The 19,248-nt window shown below is 36.3% G+C and overlaps 1 protein-coding gene across 5 annotated transcripts in view; it reads right to left on the bottom strand.

The window, feature by feature from the left end:
• RGS17 (regulator of G protein signaling 17) overlaps positions 1 to 19,248 on the bottom strand; it is a 607,054-nt gene that overhangs the window by 42,241 nt on the left and 545,565 nt on the right. For all 5 annotated transcript variants that reach the window (XM_044059151.1, XM_044059365.1, XM_044059285.1 and 2 more), the window contains one exon: positions 6,406 to 6,640. In XM_044059151.1, the coding sequence (XP_043915086.1) occupies positions 6,406 to 6,640 (235 nt within the window). The remainder of the gene's footprint in view (positions 1 to 6,405; positions 6,641 to 19,248) is intronic.

Below are 19,248 nucleotides of genomic sequence, written 5' to 3' on the forward strand. Positions count from 1 at the left end.
TAGGCATGTATCTCAGACACTACCACTTCTATGGAACAGGTTCCCAATCCATGTGAAGCAGAGTACCTCCCTAATGCAATTCAAGTGCAACTTGCGCAATTGGATGGGAAACTGGAAATTCATCCACAGTTTGGTGCCTATGTCTCTAATGGACACAGGTAACCTGTAAATTATTCATCTACCAAACTCTTGTTTACACTTATCAAGGGTATCAGAACTTGTCAGAGATTTGGGATGCATGGCTAGGCTTAAAAAGACCATTGTGGTCATTAACCTAATAAACATCTATGAATCTATGAACCTAGAAAAATGGCAGTAAAGCAGAGAACAGGTTAGTTGTCCAACTTTGAGAGAAAGCATCCTTTTTGGTCTCTTGCTGATTAGATTAGATTAGATTAGATTAGATTAGATTAGATTAGATTAGATTAGGAAGAGAAGGAGAAACTGTCATGCTTGATGTTGGTCAGGGATACAAGTATGCAACAGGGATTCCCAATGAGCTTTTTCTCTATTGAGAAGCTGAGGTGTTACTTGTGGGTTGTAAACAAACATCTGTTCAATTTATCCACCACAGAACTGAACTCCTCAAAAATATGAACTGCAGTGTTTGGAAAGCATGGCTCATTGCTTCTTGATGGAAAGAGCAGACTCAAGATATCCAGCACTTGCTGATGTAACATATTGCTGCAATATGGTCCATCTGTATGGTCAGAAGTCCTTCCAGCTTGCTGGAAGTTGGAAGTCCAGGAAAGCTTGAAGCTTGAAGTGCTAAAAGGACTGCCATGTAGACTATTATCAGGAAGTGTAATGCCAAACCATATAACTGGGTTGGCTTGGTATCAATGTTGGACCGAAAAGTGTCATCAGAACCAATCCAAACCCAAAAATTAAAATGCCAGCAATAAAATTAGATCTAAAAAGATAAGTGCTGGTATAGAACTCAAGGGCTTTGGTTGCAACTGACATAGTCATCACAGGAGTAATCAATAACAAAGTCCAATCAAAAAAGCCATTGTCAGTCATAATGTCAGAGACAAAGAAAAAGGCACTGAGTGACTGGGGACCAACAAAAGTGACTGCAACAAAGGTGGCATGGAACCATTCAACGTTGGTCTAGTAGGAGTTGTCAGCTTGAATAATAGATGCTTACAAAGGAAGGATATGTCACAGTGGACTAAAAAGGGTATGGCAGCAAAGGGAAATCTCATCCCAAACAAGTACACTGGTGTGACATACTGCCCAGCAAATGTGTTTTGCACTACAAAAACAGTATCTCCAAGCTTTTGGTAGTCAGCACTGAAAACTACCAGGGTGGGTATAACTTGGCACCACTGGCCCTGGCTTTGTGGATTCTACTATAAGAAGAACTCCAAGGAATATGTAGTTTAGGAGGCATCAGTTATGACAGCTGGAACCAGTTTTCAGTACGCTGAGAAAAGCTTTATCTATTAACTGCAATTGCACATTTTTTGATGGATGGTTAGTCACTGATGTGAATTCTGATTTCTTTGATAGAGATAGCTTTGATACTGAAAACTTTGAATCCTAGTGTTTTGCAGAGAAAGGGTTTGAAGCCAAAGATTTATGACCTGAAGATAGCAGAGTAAACCTGGACACTGAAGCTGAAAGATAATCCACTGATAATTCTGAGCATGTAAATGTAGCTAGTTTTTTGACGTATGTATTAAAGTTGAGAAGACATTCAAGCAGATTTTACACCTTGCAGGGACAATGCCTTATCCTAAGCAAAACAGATGGCTTCCCTACACATGCTCGAGGTGAAAATGCTTGAATGTCAGTAGCCCGCAAAAACAAACAAACAAAAAAAAAAGAACGGCATAAAGTCAAATGTTTTCTCCCATAGGAAATCATTGCCAATGTTATTTCTAATTGTGCATCAGTAATTATTCACTTCTTTAATGAGATTTCTCTCTTGTTCAAAATGGTGCAACTGAAAAGGTGGAATATATACGTTTAGGGAGTGCAGGATGCTTGCCCCCGGAAAAAAGCAAAGAAAAGGGAGTTTTTCATTCCTTTGCATTTTAGGCATTTTTTTTTTATCCTTTTGGAATGTTGACTTTCAGGAAGTAGGAGTGTCACAGTACAACCACAACAGACACCTATTGTGCCTGTCCTTTTGGAATTTTTCTCCACAGTTGTAACAGTGATATACATGCTCTATGGCAGCTTTTAAGATGGGCTAGAGTTCAAAACATCTAAAATAATACAAAAGACAAGAAACATTTTCCAACCAAGATCTTACAGCAGACTGCACAACAACTAGCAATACAATAGTCTTCCTAGGCAAGGGAAAGCCAATATTCAACAAATAATCAAGATAGTACATAAACATTCAGAAAAGTGAAAGTACATAAACATTCAGAAAAGTGAATGCAGTAACCAGAGATATTATAAAGAATAATGATTTCACATCTAAAAAAGTGAATAACAACTTTTTTTTTTTGAGACAGAAAAGGCTGAAGTGATTCTATTGGTCTAGGCCCAAAAAGAAAATGAAATTTCCTAACAGGTTACATTCTTGGTAATCTAACCATCTATTTAAGCAACATTATGCAAGGAAAAAAAACACTTATAACCCTAGAATCTCTACATTTATAGCTGCTAGCCTGAGGCCATTAGGAAAGTCAACATGCTACTTTTCATGGCAAAGAAGATCTTGACAGGGACTGCTGCATGTTATACAATGGGACCGTGCTCAGTAGCCTTGGAACATTTCAAACGCCATGAAATCCTCATGCCGGTGGCCTTAGTCCTAGCAGTTACAGGGGATGGAACCATAACTACCAGATCATGAGTTCAAGGGTCTGAAACTTTTATTTATTTTTGTCCATATATTTAATTTCTTCTGCAAAAAGGAGATGGCAAGAGGGGTTTCAGGGCAAAAAGAAATACAAAGGAAAGAAGTGGAACAACATTTACAATCATTGAACCAAGGTACCGTGACTGACTCATTTAAAATTATTAATTTGTCTAATGTGGTGTTAAAACAAACACCGTATTATGGTATTAAGCAGGGGATTGACTGTTGTGCCTTCTGCTAGGGCTGACTTGATAAATACCATAAATGTACTTAGAGAGTTTGTCAGAAAATTAAATTTAAAATGTTTATTTAAAGACTGTAGCAACTCTAATAAAGTTCAGGAAAAAGCATTATTTAGAAAGCCTAGCATGTTTAATCCAATTCTTAGGCCAGAATTGTAATCTTTTTTTGGTAACGTGAGTATGATGTGAGAAAATTATTGTATGACAAAAGTGAACCTGTATTTTATAATTTAAACAAAGAAGACAAATGCATTGTTTGAGTTAAAAAAATGATACTAAGCTGTATATTACAAAAGCAGATAAAGGCAGTGCAGTTGTGGTGCTTAATACAACATTTTATGTAGAACAAAATGACCGTGATGCTAAATGATGACAAGTTTTACCAAATAACAACATGGGCATCTGTTAGAAAAGCATATGGAGTTGTTGATGCTTGTACAGAAGAACGGCTTTTAGATAATTTGATTGACAAAGAAACAATGGGGTTTTTACAGTAGAAAAACCCAAACTGGGAAGATTTTTTTTTGACTTCCTAAAATCCATAACAACCTGAATTGCCTTGATTTTAGACTGATAGTAGCCAATCAAGGCAGCAATATGGAACCTCTAGCCATCTTCATAGATAAATATTTACAGAAGTTGGTCGTACAAAGTAAATGTTATATTAAAGATTCCTTTGAATTTAAAACTTTAGTGAAGAATGTAAAAATAGATGATTCCATGTGGTTGGTTATAGCAGATATTGCTTCATTATATTAGGTTGGGAGGGTGGCCTAATGGTTAAGGTGTTTGCCTTACAAACACAAGGTGCAGGGTTTGAGTCTCATAAGGGTTAATTGACTAGGCTTAAAATGGCTCACAAGGGCAGTTAGCCTAGTACTAATCTATGAACCTATGCACTATATACCAAATGTAGAAGGGTTGGAAATGGTGAATAGGGAGCTTCGTATGTCAGGATTACTTAATACTAGACAAGTGAGATTGTTCAGAGAAATGTTGGATGTTATTTTATCATATAATTTTTTTGAGTATAATGATGAAATATACAGACAGAAAATGGTGTATCTATGGGGTCTGCTATGGCCCCCAGTTATGTAAATATAGTCTTGATGAACTGGGAAAAATAAGTTATTTTAAAATCAGTTTTTGCAAAACATATCATCATGTACAGATGTTTTATTGATGATTTGGTTTTTATTTGGCAGGGTTCCGAAAAAGAACTCTTGGATTTTATTAAATATGTGAATGAATCCATGCGTTACCTTCAGTTGACATTTAATTATAGGAAGGACAACATTAATTTTTTGGACCTGAATGTGTACAGATCTAGCGGTGTTTTAAAAGTTAAGATTTATAAAAAGTTAGTGTAAGGTAACAACTATTTCCACTATAATAGCATGCATAAATTTAGCCTGAAAAAAAAATATAGTGAAGGGGCAATTCACTGGAATAAGCAGGTTAACAGATGAGGCAGTATTTTCTGAAAAAGAATGTGTAGAACTCAAAAGGAAATTTTAAGAAAGAGAGTACCCCAAGGACATCATTAACAATTCCTGGATGGAAGTAAAAAATGTAAGGGAACATAAGGTAGTAAATGTAAATAGCAAGTAAAAAAAAATGAAAAGGGTTTTCCTTAGCATGCGTTTTAGATAATTCAGCAGATGAAAGTAAAATCGAAGGAATAATCAAGAATAATTGGAGATTCTTAATGAATTTTCAAGAAATTAAAATGTTATTGTGGGAGACTCTCTTTGTCCCTAAAAGCAGAAAGAGTTCAAAAGACTTTTTTTAAGAAAAGGAATTTAGGCTCAAGTATGCCTGATGTTTTGGAAGTGGGGATGAAAAAATGTAACAGTTGTTAAGTTATGTCAATATATGAAAGAAGTTAAGAATTTTGTAGTGACAGCAAAAAGCTTTGAAATTAGGTTGAATAAATTATATAATTGCAGGTCCAAATATGTGGTATCCATGGCTCTGTGTGAATTATGTCCAGCATTTTATATAGGAGGAACCATTAGAGAATTCTACATGCGAGTGAATGAACATATAAGAGCAGTAGACATGACTGATGTAAGCAAAGCCTTGGCAAAACATGTTAAGCAAAAACATTTTGTTAAAAAAAACAAGGCATGCTTCAAATTTGTAATAATTGAAAAAGTCAATGGTTTTGATCATAGGGTTGATGCAGAAGATGAACTGGATTGGAGAGAATATTAATGGCAATCAGGCTGAATGCATGTGTATACCCTGGTTTAAATGATATGGGAAACTTTAAAGTTGTTATTAGAAGGAAAGGGCTAAGGCATTAAGTGCTTTGTGTGACATGTTATTGTTATTAAGTATTTAAATAAGTTTATTCAATATACATCTTGGTCTGAAAAAGTTCCAATAAGGGACTGAAATCGCTTACCAGTTGGAGTTTTATGAAATAAAGTCATTTTGCATTTTTAGCAATTCATTTCTTATTATTTTGATTTTTTACGACTATTTAGATTTGTTTGTTTGGAAGTTTTGTGAGGTATTACACACACACACACACACACACACATACACACATATATATATATATATATATATATATATATATATATATATATATACATATATATATACATATATGTGTGTGTGTGTGTGTGTGTGTGTGTGTATGTGTAATAATCTGGGGATATACATAAATTCAACTTCAGACTGCAGACAACTGGAATCCTAGTTATTAATGTTATCCAATGTCATGCAGCTTATAAAAGATCTAATTGTTAACAGTTTTACCCAATAAACTATTTGCTTTATAGTGAGATTTCTCAGACCTGCTGTGAATCTATTACATCCATTATTGCTACTCAGAGCGACACCATCAGCAGTTCAGAGTTTATGCACATCAAGTTCTGATCAGCGGTGGTTACTGTAGTTAAGTCTGAGTGACTGGAACTGCTGATTTGGAAGACTTAGGAAAGGACATCTACTTAGCTGGTGGCAATTTATTGTACTCCATGGATGCAGTCACTGTGATTTAGAGAAGGGAAAAATAAGCCCTAGCAGAAGGTTTTATTGTTACTACTTTTTGCATTAGTTGGGAAGCACAACATTCTACTGTAAGCCATACACTAATAATAACATTTATTTGCTGATAAGAAAATGAAAAAGTGTTAGCTCCTGCTCTTGTTAAGCAGAGCTACCATGCAGGTTAAATCATTTTTTTAAACTGACTGAACAAACACATTTGTGACTGATATACTTACAAATGCATTTGTACCATTTGAGGTTAACTCTTAGCATATCATTTTCACATTAAGAAAACCAGTGCACTGGATTGCTTTTTAACTGTATAGGTTTGCACTTTACCTCTTTTGGTGAAAGGATAGAAATGTAATCTTCATATATTACTCTAGCCTTCTCTTCTATAGCTTTCTTGTTTTGTTCATGTTTGAACTCTTCACACGCCAGCCAGAAAAGAAGGTTTTCTTCACTGTACTCAGTTCGTAGAAACTCTCTAAAAGTATTTCTTCCTGCTGGACTTTTCATCATTTTGTCAAAGTTCTGAGCCCAGGATAAGAGTTCTTCCAATGTAATCTTTGAACTGTAAAGAGAATGTGTTTTTAGTTAAACTTAAGGAATGATTTACATAATACTACGGAAAACAAAACAAAAAAAAAAAAAAATCAATCAGATGCATGTTAACATAATGGCTGAAGTAAAATACTGAAAGAATTCATACTGTACCTATGACAGCAATGAATATATGTGCAAGCAGAGAAAACAACAGAATATGTGTTTGTTCCACGTTTGGAAAAAGCAAACAAGCAGAACTGAGGGACAGACAGGTTATGTTCTTGCAGGGCCAACAGTAGAACGATATTAGTAACATAATTCCAAATATTTTTGATGGATAAATAGTAATACAGCATTTATACTTTTTACTCTGACTGGCAGATATGCTGCAGTTTGTATGTGCTCTAAGGGTCTAATACAATTGCTCACATATCAGTAGCTCAAGTCACATTTGCTCTCTGCTACTTGCTCTAATAGCAATTACCCTAACTTTCACAAGCCCAACCCTAGTTTATTACCTGACCCTGAGCTGTAATGGAACCCTAACTCTAACCCTAAAACTCCCACCTAGTCCCCTAACCATATTAATAGTACTTTCTCTACTCCCTAATCCCAATATCCTCAATCACTCCCTAAACCTAAAGCTCCACTCCACAGTCCACTAACGTAATGTCTCTGATTGCTTCCTAACCCTAAAACTCCACTCCTACTCTCTAACACTTATCATCCCTCCCACTCCCTAAACCTAAAATTCCCCTCTCTATCCTTAAACCTAAAGCTCCCTTCTTGCTCTGTAAATCTAAAATCCCCGATTGCTCTCTAATCCTAAATGCTCCTCCTGCTCCCTAAACCTAAAACTCCCTTTTTGGTCCTCATACCCAAAGTACCCTAATCACTCCCTAACCATAAACTCTCCTGCTGCTCCATACCATAAAGTCCCACCTATCCCTAAACTTAAATCCCACCCCTACCTGAAACCCTCATCTGTACACCCACTGCCTCCCACCCCCTTCCTGCAGCTACCTCATTTAGCTTGCTCAAACTCTGTTACTGTCTTCAAACAAGGTGCAGTAACTCATCTCTCTCTACCTGGCTGCTGTACTGCTACTGAACATGTATTTGGGTTCAAAAGTGGGTGATGACTGTGCAACCTACAAGGCAACCAAGTTGCTGGCTGTGAGACTTGGTCTTTGGGTTCCTGGGACTCTGGTGCTGGTAGCAGACTCAATCTGTAAAGATAATGGTAAGGTACCTACATTTTTCTGTGATGAAGATGTAGTACGTCAGTAGTGCAGTTGTTTGGGAAGAGAGGCGCAACTCTCCCAGGCAGAAAGTGTTGGGGGAGGTGGAAGATCAGCTGAACCCAATCTCTCTTTAATGCCATACAGGCCTTTAAAAGCTGGTAATACATTTGCAGACAAACCTGAGCACTGTAGCACTCCGTGTGTGATCTAAATAGGTGTGAGTGCATGCTTGCGTGATATGGAAGAAAAAACTGGCAACCACCTTCTTTTTCCCATTTGCCTTGTAAACCATATGGATAGTGGTTGTTTTCCAACAGATCACTTTGGAAGTTGTCTGTGACTTGTGGTGTGTGTGTGTGTGTGTGTGTGTGTGTGTGTGTGTGTGTGTGTGTGTGTGTGTGTGTGTGTGTGTGTGTGTGTGTGTGTGTGTGTGTGTGTGTGTGTGTGTGTGTGTGTGTGTGTGTGTGTGCATGTGTGTGTGCATGGTGTGTGCATGGTGTGTGTGTGTGTGTGTGTGTGTGTGTGTGTGTGTGTGTGTGTGTGTGTGTGTGTGTGTGTGAGTCTGTGAGAGAGAAAGAGACACATTCATATATATAGTAGGTGCAAAACAGCAATAAAAATCTGAGTGTTTGATAAGCAGAATAATGTATATGTTTACTGTTGTACATGCACAGAATTATGCACACATCAAGTTAAGGTAGATGAGGAAAGAAATTCAAGCCATGATGTGCATTCATCAACAGTGTTTACTAAACTGCTAAATGAGTAGAGTCACATCATGTATATACCCATGTAACAATTAAAGTTACAGTAACTAGTTTCATATATGACTATATATGTGACATCACTCTCTTACTTTAAAAGAAGTAGAGCTTTTACATAAAGCATGTTGAATATATAGTATGTATCTATATTTATCAATATGTATATATATATATATATATATATATATATATATATATATATATATATATATACATATATATGTATATATATATATATACACACACACTCACACACACACACACACACACACATATATATATATATATATATATATATATATATATATATATATATATATATATATATGTATATATATATATATATATATATATATATATATATATATATTATTTTATTTTTATTTTTACATTCCCGTGTGTCCAGGTCACAGCACCATAACTGCTCTACTGTCCTTCCTAGAAACTGTTAATCAAGCTGAAGATTCTGGACTTCTTGTATCCACAGTACTGCTTGATCTTTCTAAAGCCTTTGACACCATCTCCCATACACACCTTCTCTTTCATCTCGCCAACCTTAATCTCTCCCCCCTAATACTCTATCCTAGTTCTCCAGTTACCTTTCTAACAGATCTCAGGCTGTCAGATGAAAGGACTCTACCTCTACCTTCTTGCCTACACCTACCAGCGTACCTCAGGGGTCCATTCTCGGTCCCATGCTTTTCAACATCTTTATAAATAACCTTCACACTGTCATCCCTGACACTACAGTCATCCAATATGCTGATGACTCTACCTTAGTTTGTGCCACCTCCAACATTTCTGAACTACTGACTAAAACACAAATAGCTTTTTCCACTACAGAGAACTGGGTGCACCAATACCATCTTTCCCTCAACTCCAATAAATCTAAAATACTAATTTTCCTCCCAACCAAAGCTTCTTCATTTGACAAAAATGCTTTCAATGTCCTAAACCAAACCAACACTGCTATAGAAGTGGTCCCTTCTGCAAAACTCCTTGGTATTACCATAGATGAATGCCTCAAATTCGATCTCCACATACAACAAAACATAAAGAAAACCCACCAAATGTTAGGTATGCTCTACAGGAATAATCAATTTCTTTCAAACCCCTCTAGGCACACCTTGGCAATCACCTACCTCCTACCCTCTCTACTATATGGAGCCCCTCTTCTAACTAATCTGTCACCTTCCAACACCTCAAAACTTGACGTTTGCTATAATAAGATCTCTAAATTTGCCACTAAATCCAAAACCTCTACTCACCACTGCCTTACCCTACAATCTCTGAACTGGTTAGAACTCCCTAACCACCTAGACTATCTTCAACTAACCACCGCTCACAAATTAATATTCTACCCAGATAAATGCCCAGCCTTAACTAACATCCTTCCCCCATACATCCCAAACAGATCTCTGAGATCTGAACACCAAAACCTAATCTCCATTCACAAACCCAAACATCGCGCTGGCAAGCTTCTACTCTCCTTCTCTCTAGGTAAAAAATGGAACTCTCTCCCTCCATCACTTAGGATTATACCTCACACGGAATCCTTCAAGACCCAACTTTTCTTACACCTGTCATCCAAATGGAAATGTTCTTGCTTTCACCCTATATAAATTCTACGGATTTCTCCACTAAACTCTCTATACTCCTGCACCTATCTACTCTCATATTTCATTTCTATTCCTCCAAAATAGATTTAGCTGACTTTCAATTGACTCTAAGTATGTAAATATTGTAAATATCTAATTGCCTCAAAAAAAAAATGTATTGCACTGTCTTCGATGTTTATTATACATTCCTGACTGTTTGTATATTTCTCTTGTATTTACCTCTAGTATTGTGTAACCTTGTTTGTACTGGCTATGGAGCTTTTCTCCCCGGGCCTCCACTGAAAATGGGCACTTCTTGGCCCAGTGGACTTGCCAGGTAATCAAACTGAAAATAAATAAATAAATAAATTGTTGACCGGGCTGGTCTAACTGGATACATGTCCATTTTCAGTAGAGGCCCAGAGAGATAAGCTCCAAACTATGCTAAATAACAACGCTACAAAGAATAAATGAAAAATATGTGTGTGTGTGTGTGTGTGTGTGTGTGTGTGTGTGTGTGTGTGTGTGTGTGTGTGTGTGTGTGTATGTATATATATATATATATATATATATATATATATATATATATATATATATACATACAGTGCCCTACACCCATACATTGGTCTCACTGGGACTGGGCCTTAGGCTGGATAAAAAAATGGCTGGTTAATCAGAAAATGTATTTATTTAACATTTGTTTACCGGGAAAGTCCAACTTGGAACAAAGACAAATTTTCAGCAGAGGCCCAGGGAGAAACACTCCAGATACATGCCTTTGTAATGTGGGAGGAAACCAGAGAAAACCCACACAACTGCAGGGAGGGCTTACCGACTCCCCACAGAAGAGACCCCAGCCAACGATCTAACCAATGAACCTCTTGCTGTGAAGTGACACCACTACTGCTGCACCACTGTGCCATCCATACAAAATGGCATTTATAGGTTATAAATCAGCTACAAGAACAGGATTTGTGTTAGTGTGTATTTTTTAATGAATATGAAGTCTAAAATTCAAATGTCTGTCATTATTTAGCCCAGAGGAACCAGAATTGTAATTCATCTCTGTTGCCTTTTGCTAAGTCTACAGCAGATATTTGACGCCAGTTAAAAAGGAGGCCATTTAAAGAGAGGCCAGATAACAGGGAGTCTACTGTACTCACCTACACACCTGCATTATATATTTCTTTTGAATCATACATTTTCAGTAATCATATTTTATGTGCACTTAGAATATCTAATTGATTTTTTTATTAAATGCACACATCTTCAATAAGTATTTCCAGTTCCTAAATAAGTAAGTTTATTGCAGCCTTTAGAATGGTCTGTGTCTTGAATTGCATGTCTTGAGTTATTGAAAATCAGGCAAACAGGTCTTGTGATAAGAATTTTTCACACTGAATGGATCTTTCTATGTCATTAGCATTCATATTCCAAGAAGACGGTAACTGTTCTTGCATCTCCAAACTCTGGGATACGGCAACCATATCTGAATTCCTGTACATTTATATATAATTTAAAAAGGACTACTTGAACAGCTGTTTCCTGTTTCTCCTGTAAACTAAAATATCAAGACCTTGTATCAGAAGTGGGCTTGAAATCTCTGCTTTACAAATTACAAAGTCTATTAACAATTGTCTGAAAATGACCAAAATGCTATGAATTTGCTCAGCATTTATCCTTAACTTTCATCTTTTCACATGATATAAAAATTTTTGTGTGAACTGCCCTACTATAACTTTTGCTTCCATTGATATTCCTGGAACAATTCCCCTACATTATTTTTACTATCAGGTACTAGTAGAGCGAATGAGGTACAGAGTTTAGAATTTAAATGTTTGCTCATCAATAATGGAGTTGGTGGAAGTCCAGAAGAATGTAGCAGTACTTTTTCTGTACTCTAGTACTGACATATGATTGTCCACATTATCTGACGTATTACACATATTAACAAGATGCATTCCCGTCCCTGCCTATTGCTCTGTAGATATAATATTCAACACAATGTGTTTCTATTAGCACTGTTTCACAAAATTATGAAACTTGATTCATAAAGTATATATCATTATCTGATAGTATTTCTGCATCTTGTTATCTGCGCCGTTGTAGAAATTTAGAACAGAAAGAACATTTGGAAGTTTGTGTGGTATCATTTCTGCTTTTTGAGCTTAGTTCCTGAACTTGTCAAAAATATTACACATTTTTACCATTAACTCTGTTTCTAGTTCTTAGGCAAATAAAGTATATTGAAAGCCCTCTCTTTATGCAGTGAGTCATAGATGTGGCTCAAGAATTGTAATCAGCACAGAATCATAAAATTAAAGTGGAATGATGACTTTATCAGCTTTGAATAATGCACCATGTATGCAGGAACCTACATCTCTGTACAGAATGTACAACTGATATTTGAATGTTAGGATGCAGTACTAAATGGTCAGGCATTTTTTTCGTATGTCACATAGCAATTACAATTCAATGTCTTCCTATGTAACTGTCTCTCAGCTTTTCCAGCTTCTCAATAGACAGAACTAGTAGGATACAAGCCAACGTACTACTACATTTTTCACTATTGGGTCTTCCTTAATTTCTTGCAAGTATGTTCTACAAAAGGTGTCAGCTATATGATTTAAATTACATGGTTTATATTCATTTTGCTAATAATATTTTTACAAATAAAACCCCATTTGTTGAACTCCACCTTGCATTTTTGAAGTGATTTCTTGAATAAACTTTAAAGCCTCATCTGATCAGATTCCACAGTTACTCTTTTACCATGGAAATAGTCAAACATTTCTGACAACCAAAACATATGGCTAACATTTCTTTTTCAATCCCTGCACAGAGTTTCGCAACATCTGAGGAAGTTCTTGACCCACATACTACTGGTCTGCCTACTTGCAGTTGACCTCTACCACTCCTTTGTAAAACAGCATCCACTTTCATAGTAACAGAATGTGGCACATCACCGAAATTTAGTGCATGAGCTTCTGTAACTGTTTTAAGCAATTAAAAGTTTTATTTTAACCAATATCAAGCAATGTCATGCCAAGAAGTCAGTGATAGAAGAGTAATTTGATTGAACTTGGAATGATACTGTAATATTCTGAGGAAACACATAAGAATGACTTATCAGTGTGTTTTTATCATATCCATAACTGCTCAAACTTCATCACAATCAAGTTTAAATCCAGCAGAAGTTGACAGCTAAGATTTAATATATAAATACATCACTATGACACTTAACTTTGCTCAGCTTTAAGCCTTTCAGCCTTAATTTCTCTAGCAGATTACAACAGTGAAAATCACACTCTTGTTTGGTAGGTCCACATACCAGAAATTATTCAATTAAATTGACAACACCTTTCACACCTTCAGTCATCTCTAGTACTGCTAATCAAAGTATTGTTATGGTTGATGAGATGTCAGATAGTGATCTCAGAAAGTTGTGCCTAATCAAAGAAGGATTAGAAGTACATCGTTCTCAGCTAGTTTCATCTTGTCTGATCCTAGGTTCACATCAGTTCTGGAGAAAAAAATTAGCATCAGGCTAAGTCACAATTTCTTCTCCAATTGTTTAAGCAGACAATATGTTCTCTTTAGATGTACTTACTTAAATCTTGAGGATATATACACATTCTTAGGTAATGCTTCATGAATGTTAATATTATTTATGCACAGTCAGTTCTGTTTGCTTGACAATAACTCCTATTGCTTTCATACACAACCTATTTCTCAGTTTTATCTCTGAACATAATTATAGTTTGCCTTTCAGGATGTAATACTTGTAAAGCCTCTGGGGAAATACTGCATTCTCCTTTCAGACAACATATCATGGTAAATATACTAGATCATCTCTTTAGTATGTTACATTGAACTTGAAGCATGTATGCTGCACTTTGCTAATTATGTTTTTAGACTTTCACTAAAGTGCTATAAGTATATTGACCTTTACAAATGTGCATTAATACAACATACCGTGCAAATGTGTGAGGGGCATTTGAAATAGTTTCCTTAGACAGTATTCAATTTCTAACAATCTGTCTTCAAGATTAACATGTTTACTATTATAACTATTTCTTGCTGCTGACTGCCTTAGATTTAACAAGTAGTACAATATGAATCATCTTAATCATACCAAGTGTTTCACAAACTTTACAGCTGAAAATACGAGGCTACTTTATCTACTTTTCTGAAGACAATACTTGAGACAATAATCTCTACTTTTTGCACACACAGTCACAGTTGACAGACATTCATGTCCCAGCCTTTAATTTATGCCCAGAATATGCCCAAAGAATGAAAAGAAAATTGAACACTTTATTAGACAGGATCAATAACTTCAATACAAGTTCAAATTCAGATATCAGATGAGATTATATATCAACAGCAACCTTAAATGCAATAGTAATGCCTTCACACATTACATTTTCCCGTCAATAGTTATTGCTGTTGTTTACTTTTTGCACTGCATTCACAGTATACATATTGACAGCATTTACAAACATATCTGTTTTAATGTTTGTTTATTGATAGAGCATGCAAACTTTACAATGAGACTTTTCTCTATTTATGGGGATCCCTGTAAAGTGAGCATGAAATCCACACATTCCGCAGACTCAGTTAATTGCCTGTATTCACATTTTTTACCCTGCATTTGGTTACTATTTGCTTGCTTATTACCAAGAATTGCCTTGGATATCACAAAATCTCCAACATTTTCATATCTATCTTGATTAGTTTTATTCTTTTTCACAGTTTTAAACTTTGTTTTGCTGTTACTGTCATTTCCACATTTTAGTTTGTAGACTTCCAAATTCTCAATTAAATTTTTATCTTGCATACTTGAAAGTATATGTGCTCTGCATATATCAAGTGATTTATTAGCTGACAAGTTAGCATGTCTTAATGACCTGTCTATTTCTTGTTTATTTCTGATTTCATACAAAATGCTATCTCTTATTAGCAACTGTGTACATTTTCAAACTTTATCTTCCCTGTTTCTATAATACACATAAGCAACAACTGACCCAAATTCCTTGATTTCCAATGAAAAACAAATACCTCATGTAAGGTATGTAGTTGATTTGCTCACAGTAAGCTTAAAATGTCTCTTTCAATACTGGAGTATTCTCTCTCACTCCCCCCCCCCTCACTTCCTCATTAATGTTAAAAGTGTTAATGAGCTGAACTGCATCTTCTCTTATGATAGGAAAGAATATTATGAACCATATTTTCTGTTATGTTTCTATTTCCTCAACACAGAGGTGATCTCTGCTGAACATACAAGGCCATGTCAAACCCAGATCTGTTGGACATGCTACACTTAAAGAAATCCCAATCCCTCAGAGCCACATGCTTCAGGGATCTAAACCTTGTCATCATAATAAACAAATCATGCTGGCGGGATAGGTTCCTGACCCAGAGACTCTCCAGACTCTTGAATAGACAGCCCATACATGTTAAGTAGAGAGCCTCTTTGGCCCTCATCAAAAGGAACCTTGACGATTGGATGGGAGAAAAGAAATTCACCCCGGGGATCACATCAGTTGCCCTGCTAGACAGGGGTCCAGGGAAGTAAATAGTGTGGGAAGAAATAGCCAGGGAATTGTTATGGCTAGGCTGGTATAGGCCCTAGAGCCGACAGCCTAGTACCAACCTATGAACCTATGAACTGTTAACATTCAGATATTACTGAAATCATTGAATCTAGAGTGCCCACGTTTCTATAAATTTTCAATTTTCTGCCAATTTAGGTGGCTACAGTTGAGCTGACTATCTGAAAAATGCAGCTGAGGAAATAATCATTCAGCGGATATTAAAATAAATAGCGATGCATTGTCATTGAAATTAAAATTATGTAAAACACAGCAATGGAAAAGGAATTGAGGTGTGTACAAAAACATAAGAAAAACATGAGGAAAAAAAGACTTGATTTCTGAATTTTCTTTAACAGAGATCAAATGTGACTACATATTTTTACTGAAAATATTAAGCAGCAATGTTGGCATGCTGTTGCACATGACTGCATCACAATAACTACAGTCATAAGAAGAAAAGAAGAATATTCATGAATCTATCTTAAGTTATCTGATTTCAAAGCAAAACAAGAATGCTGGTGTACAAATCATTTCCAACACTGGTTTCCTGTATTTCTAAATCCAGTTTGTATATGGAAATGATTAAGAATGCACATAATCAAAACAGTCAAAAGCAGAGATGTACGATATGATGTGTATTCATGAAGAATCATCATTGAGATACCAAGTTGTTATAGTCATATGATATACTTAACCCATTAGCTGTAACACCTTCTCAAAGTTTATGCATTTGCCTGATTAGGAAATCATAAATGCTGAACTGTTTTGTTACCCAAAAAAGGTATTAAAAGAATGAATAAAACAACTCCAGACAACAACCAATTTGAATTAACTCCAAAACAACTCCAGACAGCCATCAGTCTGAATAAACACCTTTTCAAGTGATTCTTCTCTATTAAGATAATAAAAGAAAAAAACTTACAAAAATAATCTGCCCATGTGTCACAGCAACATGCATATGAGCTGTGTGTGTTTTGTGTGAGTGAATAAATACAGAGTCATAACAGACACATATAACTGTTATATAAAATCAGAGGGAATGTTTGAGGTATGAGCTATGCATAACAAGTTCTCAATCCCTATAATATTATATAGCAGGAATATCTCCCATCTCATACTGACCTTTACATATACCATTTAGCCATCTTCCTTGTTACGAAGAATACCATGATCCACAGTAGCAAAAGGCCAAGCATAGCTTTAGCAGGATCAGAACACAGTAACAATAAGGGTATTGTTAAAGACTCTGAGACTGATCAATAGCTATCCAAATACTCTGAATCTAAGCCAGACATTTTGAAAATAAAAGTAGACATAGCCAACTTTAACTGTAGGAATATTCCATATTCAAGTCAGGTGCTGAAAACAGGCACAACTGGACTTAGAGTCTCCCAGGACAGCAAAGCAAACCTAGCAGGGCAGAGAAGCAGTGTGCAGGTAGCAGTAGCATGCACAATAGGAGGCATGTTGATAAAGTCACCATAGCAGGAATGAAACATTCATGCCAGACAAAAGACAGGCACAAACCTTGGGGAGGGCAGACAACATCATAGCTGGTTAAATATGGAACCAATACCCTGATAAGGGTAGGTCTGGCAGCAAAGTATTGCACAGGTTATTTGCAGTCCAGAGAGCTTTTCATGGGAAGGGGCAGTCTGGACTGGACTTTCTCACCACCACATAGAAAACAGCAGCTGGTCATACTGTCTCAGCAGAGATCTCCCAGTACAAACACTCAGATTTCTTACAGGAGACCTCTGCTGATATTCAGACAAGTGGGACTCCAGAGCAAGATTGTCTTCAAGTTAACCAGAACAGCAGTACTTCTGTTCCAGCCTTCATCCTGATCTCCACATCTCTCAATGCTCAAAATCAAACCATTGCACTTGAGGAAGTAAATGGAGAGGATGTACATAGATTGGGGCCACATTGTCATGCAAGGTGATAGGACTGTGATTATAAGTATCCATAAGCTTGTCAAGACTAAGTGTCATTAAAGTTATGGAGATAATCAATCAATCAACAGGAAAGAAAGGCTCAGGGGTAACTGAGCCAGTACGCCCCCTGCACTGCATATATTTAGCATCCACTGGGTCAGTATAGGGTTATTTAACCAAGATATGAATGATTATGTGGTAACACAAGGCATCAGGATCCACTATCAAGTTACACATCATTACACCAATTTCGAAGAACAAGTCCACTGTATGGCAAAATCTATGGATCATAGCAGTAAAGACCTGACCAACCCCAAATCCCTTCATGACATAAAGGAATTAGTTTATAAGAATTACCAGTTTTGCATTAACCCTGATGTTAATGACCCATGGTACAAGCCATTTAGGCAATACAAACATGGAGGAGACCATGACATCTCTGAATGCTTGCATGAACATTTTTATACTTCTGGGTGGTTGGTAGATAGTTAGGCACCTACAGATTTGCTCCTGTGCCCATGGCATAGTCCAAAGTATGTATACATTGATCTTTACTCTGCTTCAAATCACTGGTTGAAGTTAAATAAAAGCAGCCCCACCAACAAAGTTATTTAACCTTGGATGCTGACTAGCCAAGAACCACGGGGCACCAAGACCACAAGTATGGGGCCAAAGATCTCATTAAGACAGATCTTAGTTATGAAAGTCAGATCAACATCCTGAAGCAAGTCAGACAGAATGCCAGTCTTCTAAGCAAGATCTCCAGGAGAATATATTCCTCCTATCTACCGCAGATGATATGATGGATCACAGTGTAAGTCAAGCAGTACAGCCACATCATGAAGTGTATGATGTTTCATTCTACAGCAGGAATGATAGCAAGTGGGTATTAGTCATGGCCCTAAACCCTGGGTTCCCCAACATATGGTGTAACATTAAGCAGACCGTTGTCTCTTAAGAATACCCACTTAAATAAGTTTAATCAAATAGCCTGAGCAACTTAGGAGGAAAAAAGGGATGAAGGAACAGTAATTCTTCTCTAGCATAAACTAATATAAACTCCTAAATCTTAGAAAATGGCATGAAATAATTCTAATGGCAACATCAAAAACCTGTACGAAAAACCTGGAAATAAGGATATCTGACAGAAGATGCCACTGATCTGCAACCAATTTCCCACCTTTGTAAAAATAAAATGCTTAACCCTGTGCATACTTAAGTGCAACTTGGGTCTTTGCATGAGTAACAGAAACTTTACTCCAGGACTGCTCACTGTACAACTAATGGATAAAGGCGGGCCCTAAATGCTTTATGCCATGCATGGATCCTAAGAATCTATGAACCTATATGCAGAAACTTGAAAGAAGAGAAACTCAGTAGTAAATGAATGATTACATAAATACATACATATATACACAGATAAGTGCAAACTGATAAAAAAAGAAAGCTCATACTAAGACTGTAAAATTGTCATTATACCATAAAGTGTTAAACTT

Source organism: Protopterus annectens, chromosome 1.part0, assembly GCF_019279795.1.
Source record: "Protopterus annectens isolate FY-2018-M chromosome 1.part0, PAN1.0, whole genome shotgun sequence".
NCBI classification, from domain to species: domain Eukaryota; kingdom Metazoa; phylum Chordata; order Ceratodontiformes; family Protopteridae; genus Protopterus; species Protopterus annectens.